This window comes from Sceloporus undulatus, chromosome 4, assembly GCF_019175285.1.
Source record: "Sceloporus undulatus isolate JIND9_A2432 ecotype Alabama chromosome 4, SceUnd_v1.1, whole genome shotgun sequence".
Lineage (NCBI taxonomy): Eukaryota > Metazoa > Chordata > Lepidosauria > Squamata > Phrynosomatidae > Sceloporus > Sceloporus undulatus.
Genome location: NC_056525.1, coordinates 29,688,277 through 29,707,956, shown reverse-complemented (window position 1 = coordinate 29,707,956; position 19,680 = coordinate 29,688,277). Strand labels below are relative to the sequence as shown.

Here is a 19,680-nt window from a genome sequence, read left to right as displayed (position 1 = left end):
CCTTGGGCGCCCTGATTGGCGGGGCGCCTTGCCACTCAGCCCTGCAGCCCCACCCCTTTCCAGCCTCAAAAAAAATCTCTCAGGAGTCCCCGCCCCTTTGAAAACAACCCACTCCAGCCGTTAGGCCCCGAAGACGTCAATCATCCCCTTCCTCCACGGCGATTGGGCAGAGAGGGAGAAAAAGGCGGGGAAGAGTTGTAGAACGCGGGAGGGAGGGTGTTTACTGGGCGTGAGGCAACGAGGAGTTTTAAAAAAAGGAACTCGAGGCCGGCGGCCGCTTCTCCTTGTCTGTCTCTATGGGGCTTCGGAAGAAGAATAAGAGCCCTCCAGTCCTGAGCCATGAGTTCATTATCCAGAACCACGCGGACGCCGTCTCCTGCCTGGTTATGGGGCTCCTATTGGGGCTCATGTTTGAGGTAAACGGCGCGGGGGCTTCGGGAAAGGGGAGGAGGTGGTGACGTGTGTGGCGGCCGAGGCAGGAGGAGTAGTGAGAAACAACAGCAGCAGCAGCAGCAACAACAATTGCCGCTGCTGCGCACGCGCGCGAGCCACGCCCCCTTTTCCTCCACCGCCGCCTCTGCGCGCGCTCGGCCACGCCCCTTTCCCTACTCCTCAGACTCCTTTTGGCCGTTATGCTACGCATGCGCACGCCCCTCCTGACGTCACGCGCTGGTCAGTCCAGCGAAGCCCCCTTTTCCCTCAAGGCGCCTCTTATAATAATAATACATTGTGTCTGTTTACAATAAATGTTTAGGCCTGAGAAGGTTTCAAGGGATTCAAGCAAAAACCCACCAAACAGCGGCCCCTTGATCGGCCGACAGAAAGGCACAACAACAACAACAAGAGGTTTAAATGCTGAAGCCCCTCCAAAGCCACCCTCCGGCCCTAAGGACTGGGGCACAGCTTTGGCGCAGCGTCTGGCCTCTTCTTAAGATGCGTGTGGCGTTTAAACAGCATACCTCCAAAGTGACCCAAAGCAGCTCTATTTTGGCCTCTCTGTTTGGACCCTTCGTCTTATAAAGCAGAACATGATCTAGAGACTCAGCAGCAGCAGCGTTATGAATGAACTACAGATTTAAAGTTAGTTAGAACAGAGGTAATGAAAGTGGGGCATCTTGGGGCAGACAGGGGCTCTCCTCCGTATGAGCGTAATGGGAAGGCCACTCTTGACTGGCCTTCTTAAAGGCATTGCCAGTGGTGAGAGGTCAGATGAGAAGCTGGGAAACTGCAGCCAACCTGGTCTTCCCTTGGAAGTAAGCTGGACCCAAGCCATGAAGGGCTTCAAAGGTCGTAACCAACACCTTGTTCTGCGCCCAGATATACTTCTTGCAAGCGTTCAGAGCTCCACTGGCTTCTTCATTGCCGACAAACCAAAAGCAGGAGTAAAACAATAGGAGATATTAAAATATATAGCTGTGAGAGATCTTGTAGCACCTTTGAAACCCTTCCTGAGGGAATGGGAATACACAAAACCCAATGGCAGAACATTTCAGTCTCCCTTGGCATTTGGTCTGAGACCTCAAACAGCGGTCCTTGAACAAAAGAACTAAACAGGTGGATTGCAAGGAGAAAAAGCAGAATGGGAATCCATCCATGAACTACAGTCCCTCAGCAGTGGGTTGAACAAAGACTCACTACATACATTTCAACACTATCTGGCCCCATCCCCACTGGAGTGCCCTACATTCACCTGCCCCCCTCCCTCACCAAGGCTACTCCCATTGCAAAACTGGATCTGCCACTTCATCTCCATGCACAAAGACCAGTTTCTTATGCCTTTGTGCACTAACCACCACCGTTAAAATTGGACCTGCAGATTCATTTCCATACACAAAGGATTTGTACTTTGTAGTGACATCCTCACATACCAATGGCATATATATGTCTGTCCCCGGCTTCCACTCCACCAAATGCCTCTGATGAAGTAGACTGAAGTCTAGGAAAGCGCATGGGGCAGTTTCGCAGGGTGGCTCCTCCTCCTCCTCCTCCTGGCCATGTAGGAATTGGGAGGTTTTTCAGAGTCCAGGAAATTTAAAGTCCATTTGCATATCAACAGGACTCTTCTCTTGCAATTCAGTCTGTCTCCCTTCTTGTGAGGCCTCTTGTAGCCAGACAGTGGATTTTTCTACAAGCCTCCATGTTCTTACATCAGGAGTAATTTGGTAGGGGTAGCGGTAAAACATGCTAAAACAGTCCAAATTTAAGAAGAAATTTGTTTTACCTCAGTTGAAGGTCCCAGTCCACTGGCTTGCTCTTTAGGGTTCCCCAGTTGTAGCTACAATGTGGTCTTTCACAATCCAGAAAATATGCAGGTGTAGCTTTGTTGGCCATTTAGCAAATTCAAACAAAAATCCACCAAACAGTGATAACTTTATTGGCCAACCGAAATGCACAATATACATGTTGCAAGCTTTCAGAGCTCCACTGGCTTCTTCATCAGGCAAAACGTTACAAACCTAACAGGTGAAAAACAATAAGAGATATTAGTCAGATACCTGCATTTTGTTGTTTCTGTCCTTAGTTAAGACAATATGGGGAGGGTATAATTTGCTGGCTGGCTCCTCCTCCTTCTGGCCTTGTTTTTTCAGCATCCAGGAAATTTAAAGTTCATTTGCATATCAACAGGACTCTTCTCTTGCAGTTCAGTCTGTCTCCATTCCTGAAAACATGCAGGGGATAGCTGTGTTGGCCATTTAACAAATACAAACAAAAAAGGGATTTGGGAGTCCAAGTAGACCACAAGTTGAACATGAGTCAACAGTGCGATGCGGCAGCTAAAAAGGCCATTGCGATTTTAGGCTGCATCAATAGAAGTACTGTATAGTGTCTAGATCAAGGGAAGTAATAGTGCCACTGTATTCTGCTTTGGTCAGGCCCCACCTGGAATATTGTGTCCAGTTCTGGGTACCATAATTTAAAAAGGATGTTGAAAAACTGGAGCGTGTCCAAAGGAGGGTGACTAAAATGGTAAAGGGTCTGGAAACCATGTCCTATGAGGAACAACTTAGGGAGCTGGGTATGTTTAGCCTGGAGAAAAGAAGGTTAAGAGGTGATATGATAGCCCTGTTTAAATATTTGAAGGGATGCCATATTGAGGAGAGAGCAAGCTTGTTTTCTGCTGCTCCAGAAACTAGAACCCGGAGCAATGGATGAAAGCTCCAGGAAAAGAGATTCCAGCTCAACATTAGGAGGACCTTGCTGACAGTAAGGGCTGTTCAACAGTGGAACACACTTCTTCAGAGAGTGGTGGAGTCTCCTTCCTCAGAGGTCTTTAAACAGTGGCTAGATGGCCATCTGTCGGGGATGCTTTGATTGAGAGTTCCTGCATGGCAGGGGATTGGACTGGATGGCCCTTGCGGTCTCTTCCAACTCTGATTCTATAACTTTCAGTGATACCTTTATTGGCCAACCGAAATGCACAATATGCTTGTTACAAGCTTTCAAAGCTCCTTTGGTTTCTTCTTCAGGCAAGATATTACAGACCAAACAGGAGGAAAAAACAATTGGAGTTGTTAGATGCCTGCATGTTGTTTCAGTCCATAGTTGTATGCTGGGGAGGATATCTTTTGCAGGCAGGCTCCTCCTCCTCCTGGCCATGTGGCAATAGGGAGATTTTAAAAGTCCAGGAAATTTGAAGTCCCTTTGCATCTCAGCAGGGACCCCTCTTGGGTTCCCAAAGAGGGCAAATATCCCTATGTGTATAGATGACACTGCCAAAGGAGTGCTGTCAAGTTCCAGTGTGGTGGCTACTCACGCCCTGGAAAGGTGAAATTGGGGCCGTGGTTTGCGGTTGCTGCGGCCCTGATCTGTGGAAGATGGAGGGGGCAGTCTGCACAGCCCCTAAATTCTCAGGATTCCTGAGCACTGAGCCCAGGCAGTTAAAGTAGTCTCAAACTGGATTATTTCTGCTTTTGTGCCATATTTTATTTGGCAGAGGAGTTTGCATACTACAGTACACAAAAGCTTATGCCAATAAAATTACGTTCAGTCTTTTAAGTTGCCAAAAGACTCTTAATTGTTTGTTTTGTTTTTGTTTGTTTGTTTGTTTTTGCTATTTGTTTGAAACAGGGCAATATATTCAACTCTGTGTTAGTTTAACATATTTGTATTAAATTCATATCAGTTAACAACTACCCTACTTTACAGTGGCACATACGTATAGGAAAACTGTTTTGTTGTTTACCCACCTTACTGTGCACTTTTATACCTGGAGCTCATATTTCCCTGAGACAAAAAAAGAGACATTAGGAGGGCAAAAACGGGACAGGATTATGTAATATTGTGAAAAAGTAAGTCAATAGCACAAATTTTATTACATGAATATCTTGAGGCAACAATTATTTTTCAGTGGCAGAACTCATACAAAAATATAGGTTGCATCTGCACTGCAGAAATACTTCAGTTTGACTCCACTTTAACTCCACTTTAATTGGCTGGATGCAATAAAATTCTAGCAACTGTAATTTGTTGTTATTGACTTCATCCACACTGCAGAAATAAGCCAGTTTGACCCCATTTTAACTGCCATGGCTCAATGTTATGGAATCCTGGGAATTGTAGTTTTGTGAGATATTTAGCCTTAGAGAGCTCTGGTGCCACAACAAACTGCAGTTCCCAGAATTCCATAGTGTTTCACCATGGCAGTTTAAAGTGGTGTCAAACGGGATTATTTCTGCACCGCAGATGCAGCCTTGGTAGACGTAGAGGGAAACTACTTCACCACGAACGTACCAAGGATATGCAGCCTTTGGTAGACATAGAGGGGGACTGTATTTCACCACGAAGGTACCAAGGATATTTCTTCGATGAAGTAATCTTATGCAGAAAATTTGGGTCTTTTAACACCTTATCATAAAACATCTCACACTCCATGAGACTATTTATTCATTTATTTATTTATTGACAACCGCAGTTTCAAATACTGTAGGGATCTTCAAACAATTTTCACAACATAACGGCATTTTTCTTGAAAGCTGAACAAAATTGACATTTATACTAAAATGATGGGACAGTCTGGAAATAGAGAAAAAATGGTACATCTGGTCAGCCTAGTTGAACAAATCTAGAAAAACCTGTAATATAGGATGTTATTGTTAGCTGCCCTCAAGTTGACCTTGAGTCATGGTGACCCTGTGGATGAAGCATCTCCAAACCCCTGTCCTTTACTGTTCAGGTCCTGTAAGTTCAGGCCCGTGATCTCCCTGATTGAACCTATCCATTTGGCGTGTGGTCTTCCTCTCTTTCTACTACCCTCTCTCTACCTTTCCTAGCATTATTGTCTTTTCTAGTGATTTATTTTTCCTCATGATGTGGCCAAAGTACAAAAGCCTCAATTTGGTCAACTTAGGCAGGGTACAGACCGCCCAAAAAGGATGGTCTGCTGGCGCCTTGTTTTGCCGCCCGAGGAAGCTGAAGCAGACAAACCACGCGGCTTCCTTGCGCGGCAGAAAACCCGCAAAAAGCAGGTTCTTTCTGCGGCGCCCTTGTGCCGCCACAGTGCGCCAATGGCACACTTGTGACATCACAAGGGGATGCGACGTGCAGACGCTAAGCGTCCGTCGCATCAAAATGGTGGCGCCTGTGTGTACAGGGCGCTGCCATTGTGACGCCCTCGTCACGTGCTGGGGTGAGGTACGTATGGGCGGTGTGCCCTCAGCCAACCCCTAGCACGTGATGAGGGCACACTATAGGCCCGTCTGTCCAGGGCCTTGGCTTCCAGGAAGAGTTTGGGCTTGATCTGTTCAAGAATCCATTTGTTTGTCTTTTTAGCCATCCACAGTATCCTCAGCACTCTTCTCCAGCACTACATCTCAAATGAGTTGATTTTCTTTCTATCGGCTTTCTTCATTGTCCAGCTCTAACCTTGTATTTGTATTGTATTCAATTTTTACTGTACACCGCTATGATCATTGCGGAATAGCGGTCTATAAATAAAACATATTATTATTATTATTATTATTATTATCATCATCATCATCATCATCATCCATACATAATAAAATGGCTTGAATGAGCCTCACATTAGTGTTTAGAGTTATGTCTTTCTAGTATAGGATCTTGACCATTTCTTTTATAGCTGCCCTTCCCAGTCCTATTCTTCAGCTTTCTTGACCACAGTCTCCATTCTGATCAATATTTGAACCAAGATATGGAAACCCTTTTTAACTGTTTCAATTCTCTCACTGTCTAGGGTGAATTCTTGTAGATCATCTGTGCTCATTATTTTGGCACTTTCCTTCTTGACCTTCTTCAGTAGTTGTAGGCGGCACTTGCCAAAACGCCTCTGAATAAATCTTGCCAAGAAAACCCTGTCATACAGTCGTCGTGGGTGTGTGGTGGGTGTGTTGTGTGCCTTCAAGCCATATCCAGCTTATGGCAGCCCTAAGGCAAACCTATCATGCAGTTTTCTTGGAAGGATTCGTTCAGAGGAGGTTTGCAATTGCCTTTCCCTGATGCTGAGAGCATGTGACTTGCCCAAGGTCAGGCAGTGGGTTTACTGACCAGATGGGAATCAAACCCTGACCTCAGAGTTGTAGTCCAACACACAAACCACTATACTAGTGGTTCTCAATCTTCATAACGCCACAACTCTTTAATGCAGTTCCTCATGTTGTGGTGACCCCCAGCGACAAAATTATTTTCGTCTCGGTTCCTAAAACCATTGGAAATATGTGTTTTCCGATGGTCTTAGGCGACCCCTGTGAAAGGGTTATTCATCCCCCCCAAAGGGGTCATGCCCTACAAGTTGAGAACTACTGCACTATACCTTAGGGTCGCGATAAACCAGAATTGACTTTAAGGCACACAACAACAATATGGAATCTCTCTTTCCTCAGGCTGGCCAAGGGACCCAGGAAGTAATCTGGGCTACCCCATCCCACCCCAACACTCGGCTTGTGCAAACCAGCTAAACAATGTTGTGCCAGAGTCTCTTACGGGAAAGTGAAGGGAGGGAGAATCCTTCAATCTGATGCTCAGTGATGGATAGAAGCCATCACCGCTGCTTCTCCGTCACACTGCTGCTGGCCTTTGTTTAAGCATCCTGTTAGTGAAGACAATGTGGAAACCAGCAGCCTTGTAAAAGTTCTTGTTGAAAGGTCCTCCTTGGTGTCCGTAGGTCTCCAGAAATTGGAGCTCCTCGTCTGCCTCATTTTGTTGCCCATCAGAGGTGGTCATAGTTTCAGCTATTAGGTTGGGGATCTGTTTTCAGTTTGGTTAAAGTAGGAAACAAGGTGCTGAGCAGGTGTAGAATACATTCTCCTGACCCTAGATTAACGAGAGAGAGCTCTAAACATTGGGGGTTACTGGTACGTACTTGCAGGTTGTTGGGTTAGTATTTTCAGACAGCCCAGAGCCTGCAGTCTCCTTTGCTATACAGTGGGCCCTTGTTATCCACTGGTGTTTAATTCCAGGACAAAAACAAGCAGCTTCATTTATATATTGCTTCATACTGAACTAACAGTGTCTAAGCGGTTTACAACTATAAGCTAATTGCCCCCAACAATCTGGGTACTCATTTTAGCGATCTCGGAAGGATGCAAGCCTGAGTCGAGCTTGAACCCTTTCGCTGGTATTGAACTCGCAACCTTATGGTTTTGAGTGAGTGGCTGCCGTACAGGCATTTAGCCATTGCGCCACCAGGGGACCCCTTGTGGATAACAAAATCTGTGGATGCTCAAGTCCCATTAAATACAAGGGCATAGTAAAATGGTGTCCCTTGTATAAAATGGCAAAATCAAGATTTGCTAGTTGAAATGTATATGTTTTAAAAATATTTTCAAGCCGTGGATGCTTGAATCCGTGGATAAAAAGTCAGTGGATAAGGAGGGTTGACTGTATTAAGGAGGGCTGACTGAAAACAGAAAACACTGCTGAGTTGTGGAGTTTGAAGGGCTGGTCACACATGTATATGAAAAATAGACCTATTGCTGCTTTCTAAAAATTTGATTTAGCAGTTAAGTTAGTGGTAGCATCGGACATACCTCCAGTAGTTGTAGTGTTGAATAGGTAGCTGTGACAATGTATTTGTACCTCCATGTTGCACTATATAGCTTTTGTGGTTCACTGTATCATGTGGAGCTTGCAACCTAATTCACTGCACATTGTATCAGAATGAAGAAGAGGTATAAAGAAAGCCTTTATAGAGATAAAATTTAGAGAACTATTCACTTGGATATAAAATTATAGCTGTTAGTATGATCTGAGTGATGAACCACTTCTCACACCCCTTTTTCTTCAACAACAGGTCTGTCAGCAAGGCACAGTAGTTTATATGTTTGTTTTACAGTGTCTCGAGTAGGAAACAAAACAAATCGGCATGTTGTAGTGATAGTAAGCTTATAAATATCCCATCTCAAGGGTTTTCAGTTTCATGTTCATTAACTGACTCTTTGGTTGAGAAAAAGAAAGTTTGAGAAAGTCATTTCTTAAAGAAGGAAAGTAGATCAATCAGATGTGAAGAAACAAAGCATGATATAGTGTTTAGAGAGGGAGGATGCCCAGTGTACAGAACTATAGTTTATATCTTTCTAAGGGCAAGGAAATTGAAGTTGGAAACTTCATTTAGGAAAATAATGCCAATAGCTAGATTCCTTTGCTCATGAAAAGGTGTCTTGAGGTTTTTGTAGTCTCTTACCGGAATACTCTGAAAGCATCAGTTCCTGGCTAATCTCCAACAATAATCAGGGTCAGGCCTGGTTATTACCAATGAGTAACATAAGGTGTTGCAAGCAGTACAGTGGTACCTCGGGTTACGAAATTAATTCGTTCCGCGGCTAATTTCGTAACCCGAAAAACCTTCGTAACCTGAATTGCCATAGGCGCTAATGGAAAAAAATAGCTCTCTGCTGCCCTCCGGTGGCGAAATAGCGCCGAGGTTTTTTCGTAACCCGAAAAAACCTTCGTAAGCCGAAACAATAAATCCCTATGGGATTTTTTCGTATCCCGAAAAATTCGTAAGCTGGGTAATTCGTATCCCGGGGTACCACTGTATGCAAAGGGATCTTGTAGTGCTTTTGAGACTAACTGAAAGAAAGAAGTTGGTAACATCAGCGTTTGTAGACTTGACCCTACCTCCTGCATCAAGCATGCATCTGTCTCAAGTCTACAAAAGCTCATGCTACCAACTAATTTTTTCAACTAGTCTCAAAGGTGCTACAAGATCCCTTTGCATACCATTTCTGAGTATTCCTTATCTAACAAAAAACCCATGAAATTTATGTTGTCACCATAACCTGGCAGGCATCAAGGCATATACATAAGCATTATCATCTTAAATCTTCCTGTATATCAGCACTGTTTTGATGTTTTGGTCATATATTCTGGTATCTGGTACTGTCGCCTACCTGCCCCTTATTTACTGTTGGACAGCTTTAGGTCCCCACTTAGTTTAAAAAGGAAATCAACAAGCAAAGGATGATAAAGATGTTGCGTGACTTGAAGAAAGAGGCCTGTGAGAAAGGTTTCAAAGGCGGGTTATAGACCGCCGCTGCCGCTTGCTCTGCGCGGGAGCTGCAGCAGCCACACCACGCGGCTCCCGTGCGGAGCAAAAAAGAAGCTCCAAAATGGAGCTTCTTTCCGCGGCGCACTGATGACGTCGCGAAGCGCCAAGGGCCATGTAGAAGGGCTGGCGCCATATTGTACGGACAGAGTCCGTATTTTTCCGGGAAAGCTGCCAGCAACACTGACCGTAGCTGATAACAGAGCCTTTAGTTCAGTGGAAGTAAAGCAGACCCAGCAAAGAAGCAGTCCAAGGGCAGGTCAAGAATATGAGCCGAAGTCAGGATTCCAGAGATTCCAATGTTCCGAAAGTCAAGCCGAAGTCAGGATACCAGGAAACAGCGTAGTCAAACAGTCCAGGGTCAAAACAGCCAAGAGATAACGAAGTCCGGTCCGAGGTCAAGGTAACAGAGAATCTAGATCAGGGGTAGGCAACCTGCGGCCCGCGGGCCGGATGCGGCCCGGCGAGGCCTTGGGACCGGCCCCAGCCCGATCCTGCCGCCGATTTCGCCAGGGCCTTTGGGGGGCAATTGTCTATAGAAGCCTCAGAAACATGCATTTATATTAACATTTTTTAAAAAATCAGCAATTTTTTTCACGTGTCCTCCATATTTTTTAAAAAAGTGTCTTCCATTTGAAAATTTTGTCCTACATTTGTCCTGGTTTATTTATATATTTAATTTTTTTAAAAAATCATTTAATTATTTATTTTTTGGCTTCAGCCCCCCCAGTGGTCTGAGGGACAGCAACCCGGCCCCCGGCTCAAAAAGGTTGCCTACCCCTGATCTAGATACTAGGAGCTAGCAGCAATCACGCCGAGGGATCATGCAATAAACTCTAGCAACCAGCATTAGTCTCTCTCCCACTTAAGTAAGGGAAACTCTCCCTCATGCCACCTGAGGCTGGTTGGCTAATTGCCTCTCGGCAATCCTCTGTGATCTGCGCCTGCAAGCACTCTCGGCCCTTCTCTCTTTGTAAGAAGGCACCTGCAGGCAAGCTTCGTCTCCAGAGTCACCACTAGGCTGTGGTACCGAAGGAAGCCTCTCTGTGACACTAGGACCTGGTTGAACCTCCTCCTCTGGGACTGGAGGATCACAGCTGGGACCTGGCAGGGCAGGAACAGCACCTGGCGTTGCCTCAATCAGCCCTTGCTCTGGAGGAGGCTCATCCTCATCCTCATCCTCCGAGAGCTGATCTTGGCTGGCCATGACAGTATTAGACCCCTTTTTAAAATGGGACATCCTGTGGACGTCCCAAGTGCCGGTGTGTAACCGTCCACAGAGATGGGATGTTTAGCCTGTAGACAAGAAAATTAGAAGTTGGTATGATAACCATCTCTGTCATTGAAGAGATGGGACACAGGCCAACAGGTTCTTATCTGCAGGGAATGTGTTCCTGAACTTAACCATGCTGGAAAAGTGAAGCCACAGATAGTAATGAACCCAACTGAAATGAATGACTTTTGGAGGAAATCATACTAGAGGAGAACCTAGAGATTCCTATAGTTAAGGCCTGTCTAGGTATTTCTATCCCAACTGTATGCTCAATTTCTGCCAGAAGCATATCATAGAATTGCACTGGAGGACCTAGAAAATGCCTGGAGAGAACAAGTAAAGCAGACCCAGCAAAGAAGCAGTCCAAGGGCAGGTATTTGTGGTACTGGTACCACAAATACAGGGATCCCTCTGTACTTGAAAGAGAGTGTCCTTCAACTAAGCACAAAAGAAATTGCTAATGAATACTGCCTGGAAAGGTGGTAGATGGTCAATTTTTAAGCATAGATGTCACCAAGTAGGGATGCTGTAGCAGCAGGTGACTAGGGTATGGAGCACTGGATGTAAACTGCAGGAAAAGAGATCCCACTTCAACATTAGAAAGAACCTCCAGACGGCAAGAGCTGTTTGACAAACAGAGGCTGGATGGCCATCTCTTGGTGGTGCTTTGATTGTGTATTCCTGCATGGGAGGGGGGGTTGCACTGGATGGTCCTTGAGGTATCTTCCAACTCTAATTCTGCAATTGAAAAGGTAAAATTATATTACTTTTGAGGATGCTTCAAGTTCTCTGATTCTGATTCCAGATCCTTTTATAATCCTTGAGTCATTGTAGGGAAAGTGGGGTTCTGGTATTTTATTTTATGAGCAACTCGCTCACAAATTTGTTTGAGGTAGTACAAACCATTCAACCTTCTAATGTGTGCTGCAATGTTGGAAGAAGGCCTAAAGATGGGTCAGGGGTCTTGTTTAATCTGGCAGTAGACCAAACCTCATATGATGGACAGTTGTGAGTACAGTTAAGATGGTACTTCAGGAAAGATCAGAAACTTGCTCATTTTGGTAACTTAGGCAAGGTCATAAAGTTAGTCAGATGACACTAAGGTACCTTGCCAAAGGATCTGTGTGTGTTTGAAGAATCTGTTTTCAGCCTGGATCTGAGACAGAAACTGGTGTGTGTGTGTGTGTAGATTTGGAAAGGAGGCAGTGAAACATCATACAAATGCTGCTTGTGAAAGAGAGTGTGGAAGAAGCAAGCATTTAGCCAACTAGGTGAGGTGAAACCAGAAAAGAAGTGATCAGATTCATGAGCTTCCCAACAGTTGCAGTAGTATATTCGGCCCTCCATATCTGTGTATTCTTTATCCATGGATTCAGCCATGCACGACTTGGAAGGAAGAAAATGTTTTTATGTTCCAAAACATTGTTTACTTTGGTATACAAATAGAGTAGCAAAAATGGATGGTTTGTTTGGTGATAAGTGAGATCTGGTAAAAAGTATTACTTTAGGGCATTCTATCCACATATGGCGATAGGAACCAGTCTGTTTGCAACCCCTCCAGCAGGATGGTGAGGCATTTTTTAGCTATTCTTGATAATTGGATGGGAACTAAATACCATTTGTGAATTGTTTTAGGTATTCATTCAGTTGTTTTAGATGATCTGGATTTATAAAGGGAGAGGACCAAATATGGATCCAATTTGAGGTTGTCATGTTCACACCAAGGTCTGATTGCCAACTTAGTCTGGGAAAGAGACCATTTCCATGTGGTCTCTTCTAATGATTGCAACTTCTCTTTTACTTTGTGGGTGATTGTCAGTGCATAGTGACTTGTAGGGAGTTAATGGATGTGGAATTTTTCCTTTCGCTGCCAAGCTAGACTTGGTGGACTTGAAACCATGTAGTTTTAGTATGTTGCAGTTGAATGGGAAAAGATTCCTTAGTTTTAGGTTTTCCACCCATAAATAGGTCTTGAATGTGATAAAGTCCTTGATCCCTCCATTATTTAACTGATTAAATTTATCTAGCTTGCAGTTTTATTTTTTTATGAAGCAAGTGATTGCCTCAACTCATTATTGCAGTGTGATTGTAATCGATTTTAATCTGTTTAATAATGCCACCAGAAACCATTGCAAAGTATATATGCTTGGAAAGTTTGTCTCTAGTAAGTTTAAACACTTAAATATCCTACTGGTGACCAAAAGGTGTTGATTACTGTATTACAGCTTTCCCCAACATGGAATCCTCCTTGTGTTTTCATCTACAGGTCTTATCAGCACCAACCATTAAAGCTAATGGTGAGGGATGGCCTGAATTGTTCTTCAAAACATCTGTAGGGTACCAGTTTTGGAACGATTGACCTCTTAACTGCCTTTAAGCACAGGTCCAAATTTCTGAATCAGACGCATAACCATGATGTTGTGGCTACCATCTGTATCCTGATCTGACCCCCAGAACTTACCTTAAAATCCAGACAGTCACATTAAAGGAAGCCATTGTGATGTAGTGGTTTGAGCATTGGAGACCAACATTTGAATTCTGCTTCAGCCATGGAAACCCAGTGAGTGACCTTGGGCAAGTCACACTCTCTCAACCTCAGAGAATGGCAGTGGCAAAACCCTATGATAGGGTTGCCTTATCTTGAAGGCACACAACAACAAACACATTGAGGGATGGGGTTCTGTGGTACTGGTGAGCAGCATACTGAAGGATGATGTGCCTAGCCCCCTTCTGCCACACAAAAATTGTATGTTCTAGGAGCTTAGAGGCTGCAGAAAAAGATCAGGGCCACATGCAGTCCTTTCTTGCCCCAGATCTATATGGACACAATCCAGGAAATTCCAAAGCATGACTTGTACAAGGAAGGACGGTTGGCAACCTGAGAAGAATCACCTAGTGTTGACAACCAACCAGTAAAGGATATTTCTCTTTGTTTTCCATGCTGCTTTTGCCTCTGTTTGGTACATAAGTTATCTTTTCCTTCCTAAAGAGCTGTGCCTGCATAATTAGGGATATGCTGACCTTAATGTCATGTACATTGTTTTGGGCCTTAAAAATAAATAGTACTATTAATCCCCTAACTATGATTATGGTACTGTTTGTAGGCTTTGAAGGGCATATTCATTATTTGTTCAGCCCTCAGTTTACCTATTGTTAGTAATTATGTCTACTCTCCAGTTAAGCTAAGCAAGTTTGTGCCTTGATGACTTGGAAACTAACTTTAAAACCTGGGTTTAAGTACTACATATAGGTAACACATGTGGGGAGGGGGATACTTTCAGAATAAGAGAAGTAAGAGACCGGCCTGTGATGTAAATGGTATGTCAACACCAGTCTTTGTGTGCCCTTGTGTCCAGTTTTTATTTTGGCATACTGTTCTAGGCAGAGGAAAGTTCACTGCTGTTCATGATGTTTCAGTAAGATAAAGCCAAAAAATTGCACAGTTCATAAGAAATGTAAATTTTGTCATTACATGTTTGAAGAAATGTAGTGAAGCAAAATATCTGTGATTATTTATTGACTTGTCTTTTCTGTTTTAAAATTTAGATTACAGCCAGATATGCCATCATGTTTATTACTGTTCAATATAATGCTACCTATACAACAGGTAAGAGTAAAACACAGTCTGCTTGCATGACTGACTGTCTTTTGTAAAACAATAAACATTACTATTTCATCAACATTTTTCAGGCAATCCTGTGTATGGTTACCCAGAAATAAGCCCTGCTGAGTTTAATGACATTTACTCCGTACAAAAAATGTATATAGGATAACAACTTTAGTTAGTATCGTCTGTAATATAGCCTGTTGTGTTTATTCCACAGTTCAAATGGGCTGTAAACAATGAAAAATTACTTTGCCTGATGAACACAAGGAAAATAATAGTTGCATTTCCTTTATTCAAATCTATTTTAATTTCAAATAAAAAGTACTGTAAGACATAGTTATTCCATTCTGTTTTGACAATGTATTGTGCATATATAAAATAAGCAATTTTGCTGGAAAGTAACATTTCTGTGTATTATCTTGCTATACATATTTTTCCCAGTATATACAAGTTGACACTATTGTTGCAGTAATATTAATAAGATACTGTTCATTTCAGATGAAAGACCAGAACCAGTTCATTTCTATGAGTATGGTCCAAAAGATGTAGCAACCATCTTTTTCTACATGCTTATAGCCATTATTCTGCATGCAGTGATTCAGGAATACATACTAGATGTAAGTTCACAATTATTAGGTGGATGTAAATGTTGGATTTGCTGAGTTCTTAAAAATTGTTTGTAAACAAAGTATACTTAATACTTGATGTGAAAAATGCTACTAAAACATTTGCATTACCAGCGACCATATTTATTCATAGCAAATAGACAAAAAGGCATAGCTGGCTTCAAGAATGTGAAATACCATTTCTGTGGAGGATGCCCTCAGTCTCCCATATTGAAATGTAGCAGATATACATGTTGACTCGAGGAGTTAAGATATCAGTGGTTAAACCTTTATTTAACCAGATCTCTGCTATGAGTGTTGGAAAAGAGCATTCCTCTGTGATTCGCCAGGTCTCTCACATATCTAGTTAGATGGTTCACTTTTGGAGAATCATCAGAGGCTGGGAGCTGCAACCATTTTTACAACAGGAATAGGTAACTTCCAGCTTTCAAGATGTTGGACTCCCAACTTCCTTCAGTTTGTCAAATTTGAAGCCTTGCTTCATTGGAATATAAATGTTAAAGATGAATGTATACTGGCATTAGTGGAAAGCTACTGTAGTAGGAACAGAACAGTATTGATTTCTGTGTTTTCATTTTTGTAACTAGGTCTTGTCGATAGGTATTCTGTCAGAATTTTTTTTAAATAGAAGAATAATTGAAATATTGAACCAAAATGAAAGGAAATTATTGGTTCTTTTTTCAGCAATGTAAATTATTACTCATGCTTTTGTTTTGTTTGTTTAGAAAATTAATAGACGTCTCCACTTATCAAAAACAAAGCATAGCAAATTCAATGAATCGGGGCAACTAGCATTTTTTTACTTGTTTTCATTCGCCTGGGGAGCAAGTATTTTGTCTGCAGTAAGTAAGTCAAGTTAATTTTCTGCAATTCAATTTAAATGTACGTTAGCCCAAAATATATTATCATTTTTTTCAGCTTCATGTTTTCCTTCCTTAGGAAGAATTCACAACAAACCCAACTTTGCTGTGGAAAGATTACCCTCATTCTCACATGTTGTAAGTATCATTCTTTTGCTCCTTTATCTGATTTGAGGCCTCTTTTTCCTTTTTGCTGTTTCAGACAGATTTTTAATATTTTTGAAGATGTCTCTGTTAAAAAGATGTGAATGACATGTTCTTAAATATTCCTTGCTGAATTTTCCTGTCTTGTATTGACATTTGTTTTGATCAATTTACAAAAACTGTCAGATTTTTAAAAAATCTATTCTGCCTTCAAACACTGGTCCAAAAGATGTTTCAGGGAGACTATGGAATTTGTCAGTGCACTGAAGATTACTGTCTTGCATCAAAAGCAGGAAAGAGAGAGGTGGAAGGAGTAGCCATCCCAAATTTGAGGGTGCCAAAAAATTTTTTTGTCCAAGGTCAATCATGTATCCTTGAAATCTTCCAGGATTTCAGTATAAACTCTAAGGCCTGAAGTAGACAGACCAAAAGGAGCAGCTTCCAGCCACTTTGGGGGCATGGCGTGCAGATGATGCATGTTCCCCAATTGTCTGGAAGCCACTCCAAAGCCACCTGCAAAAGGAGCAGTAAAAAACTGCCTGTGGCTCATTTGGAGTTGTGCCGGTGGTCTGCTTTGAGAGCGGGCTGCTGCAGCCAGAGGCCACTACAAGCCACTGGTCTGATGCACCTTTAAGTTATGTCACACATTTTAGGGCCCTCTTCACCTGTTTTGACATTTGTATTGCCTCAAACATCTTGTCATTTTCTGTTCTGGGAAAAAAGATTGGTATAATCCTAAAAATGGCCAACACCACCAACATCTCTGCAGGCTTTAGGGGACACTGTTTATTTTGGATGGGGAAAAAATTGAGTACCACAAAATGTAGGAGTAGGTGATTATGTCGTTTCAGTTTTATAGGGTCACATACTGAACCCAGCCTCAGTTGACTAAAGAAGTAGTTCTCTCAGTCTTAGTGAAAATAATTTTCAAGTGAACAGTAATAGCAAGTACATTTCTATACCGCTTATTAGTGCACTTAAGCACTCCCAGTGGTTTACAAAGTGTAAGCTAATTGCCCCCAACAATCTGGGTATTCATTTTAGCAACCTTGGAAGGATGCAGGCATGAGTCATAGAATCATAGGGCTGGAAGAAACTGCAAGAGCCATCCAGTCCGACCCCCTGCTATGCAGGAACTCTCAAGCTTGAGCCTTTTTGCTAGTATTGAACTCGTAACCTTATGGTTTGTGAGTGAGTGCTCCAGTACAGGCATTTAACCACTGCACCACCAGGGCTCCTAATATGGGCTCCTGCTAAATTTCATGTAATGGCTTTATGATAGTACTGAATACGTTGTCAATTAGTAATACTAAGGGCTTGAGCAGCCAGGGCAGGATAAGACAGGTTGAACCCATGCTATCCTGCCTGACCCCAATGCTCACCTGGGTTAGTTCCTTGGTCGGCGTGGTGACAGGTAGGTGTTAGTCCCTGGGTTGACACAGGGATGGATGGGTGTTTCTGCATCAGACAGGATGACTGGAGAACTTGTTAGATGGCTTTAGCACAGGGTGCAGGAAGGCTGTCAGAATAGCCTGATTTTGCCACGGAGTTTCTTAGAAATTCATTGCACAACCAGAGCTTTTTTACCCTGGGGTAAAGCCTCTTAACCCCAGAGTCAGACTGTATCCTCCAGATCCATGTCTGTATTGGGAGGATTGGGCCCGATTCCACCACAAGGGTTTCAGCCTGTGTCGTCTAAACTAGACAAGATGAGGCTGGGGGGGGGGGGGGGGGAACCAGTCCATTTGGCCCATGCAGATTTAGCAGATTAAATTGATTTTCAGTCAGCCTTTTTGCTGTTACCCTCCTCTCCCCGCTCAGATCTTTCATGAAGGCAAAGAATGTAAGAATACTTGGATCAGAATAAAGACCTATGTAGTCCACTGTGGCCTATCAGATGTTAATGGGATTTTTTAAAAAACAACAACAACCTGCAGTCTAATAGGAGTGAAGCAGATGGCCATGAAGGCTGCTCCACTCACGATCGCTCTGGGACTGTGACAACTGGATGGCCTGCTCCAGCAGTCAACTGCTCTCAAAATCACCAGTAGTCCATCAGCAGGAGCAGATTAAATCCGCTGCTTTTGCCAGCAGCTTCAGGCCACCTTAGGTGGTCTCATAGCGGTTTCTGGCTGCTTCGGGTGCATGCGTCCGTTGTCTAAACACCACGCCCCCAAAGCACCTGGAAGCTGCTCTGTTTGTTAAGTCTGTTTCAGACCTTTGTGATACTTATTGCCAGCAGTTTAAAAGGTACAGTACAACTTTGTTCTTGACCTCTGCTCTTTTGCTATACACTCTCTATATTTTTGCTATAATAGTATGGCTCTTCTTGTACAGTGGTTTTTACACTTAAAGCTACCCCTTACAGAAAGCCGTGGAAAGGTTTTGCTAACCAAGTACTATCTATATGCTGCAGTATGTGATGTGCACTTACTGTCCTAATCTTCCTTACATGTTAAGTGTGTTGGATGGCTAGGGGGTTAAAATTGTTGGCAGGCCTTGTTAAGTTTGAAAATTGTGGTCACCATGTTCTTGCCCAGACAATGTAGAAGGTCTGAATTCATCTAAATCTCCCCCTTCAACTTCTCTCTCTCCTGCATCTGATGTTAGACAGTAATGTTTAGTATATTGCCAAGCAGCAACCAAGAAGCCCACACTGTCATTCTTTCCACTGGAGCAGGAAATAATGTGGAGCTAGCTAGTTTGGCCCTATTGCCTGCCTATTCCTAACCTTGGAGCTGGGGAGGGGGCAGGAATTGCAATATAACTACTGGGATAATCCCTTCCTACCTCTGAACCTTTAAAATTCAGAAGCAGGCTCATTATCTTTCAACTTAGCCATGTGCATGATCAGTATAATTGTTAATTGTATGAGCCAATATATGTGATAATTATTTATTCTTTCTAGCTTTCAGGTTAAATTTTTTTATATCTGCCAAATTGCCTATTGGCTTCATGCACTGCCAGAACTCTACTTCCAAAAGATTAGAAAGGTATGAGTTACAAATTAAGTTCAGGTATTTTTTATTTTGTTTTAGTTTCACTGAATGTTAAAGGTTTACAGTACACAACATTTAAAATCAAAATGTATATGAACAAATCCCAGACAGTAGATCTTAGATACAAAAAAAGAATATGGCTTTCTTATTAAGGGAGAAGTTAAAAGTAGTAGGCTGGGTGAGCAGAAAAATGTACCCCACACAGCAACAGCATAGTATAGCAACACATTCTTGGAGAATCTAATGATGAAGTAAAGGTGTCCCTCAGTTAATGAAGTAGATGTATTCCTAGACGTTACTTCTTTAACAAAAAAAATTGGTACCAGAGGCAGACATAACATGGAAAGAATACACCCAAGAAATGAAGAGCAGTTCAACATGTCTCGGCAAACCTTTTTCCCCCCAAACTAATAATATCCATGTATGAAATGAAAGAACCAGGTCAGCTATGTCTTCCATAAGTAGACAAAAACAGTTGTGCTGTGCTAGTTGGTGAGGCAGGCTTATCTGCTGTCCCCTTTTTCATTTGTTTTCCTGTTCACTCATGCTTGGTAACAGATTCTGGACACAGGTGCTGTTTACTTTGCTTGTTGAGGCAGGCACTGACAGCCTAGAGTAGAATCTCATTCTTTCCCAACTAAAGCTTTATTGCATTGTTTACTGCAGACATGT

The 19,680-nt window shown here is 42.8% G+C and overlaps 3 protein-coding genes across 7 annotated transcripts in view; 2 read left to right on the top strand and 1 right to left on the bottom strand.

The window, feature by feature from the left end:
* Nucleotides 1-1,892, bottom strand: part of ZMYND8 (zinc finger MYND-type containing 8) — a 122,295-nt gene extending 120,403 nt beyond the window's left edge. Inside the window, exon 1 of the mRNA XM_042465913.1 lies at nt 1,869-1,892. Coding sequence (XP_042321847.1) covers nt 1,869-1,877 — 9 coding nt within the window. The 5' untranslated portion in view covers nt 1,878-1,892. The remainder of the gene's footprint in view (nt 1-1,868) is intronic.
* The window catches only part of NCOA3 (nuclear receptor coactivator 3), a 1,019,275-nt gene that overhangs the window by 772,640 nt on the left and 226,955 nt on the right, over nt 1-19,680 (top strand). The gene's annotated exons all lie outside the window — the stretch shown is intronic.
* The window catches only part of LOC121929919 (translocating chain-associated membrane protein 1-like 1), a 25,721-nt gene continuing 6,189 nt past the window's right edge, over nt 149-19,680 (top strand). Inside the window, exons 1-6 of one of the 4 annotated variants that reach the window (XM_042465933.1) lie at nt 152-416; nt 14,319-14,379; nt 14,878-14,996; nt 15,731-15,847; nt 15,945-16,003; nt 18,918-19,002. In XM_042465933.1, coding sequence (XP_042321867.1) covers nt 297-416; nt 14,319-14,379; nt 14,878-14,996; nt 15,731-15,847; nt 15,945-16,003; nt 18,918-19,002 — 561 coding nt within the window. In that variant the 5' untranslated portion in view covers nt 152-296. Of the gene's footprint in view, nt 417-14,318; nt 14,380-14,877; nt 14,997-15,730; nt 15,852-15,923; nt 16,004-18,917; nt 19,003-19,680 lie in introns of all 4 variants that reach the window. The other 3 variants (XM_042465936.1, XM_042465935.1, XM_042465937.1) reach the window with 3 other exon arrangements.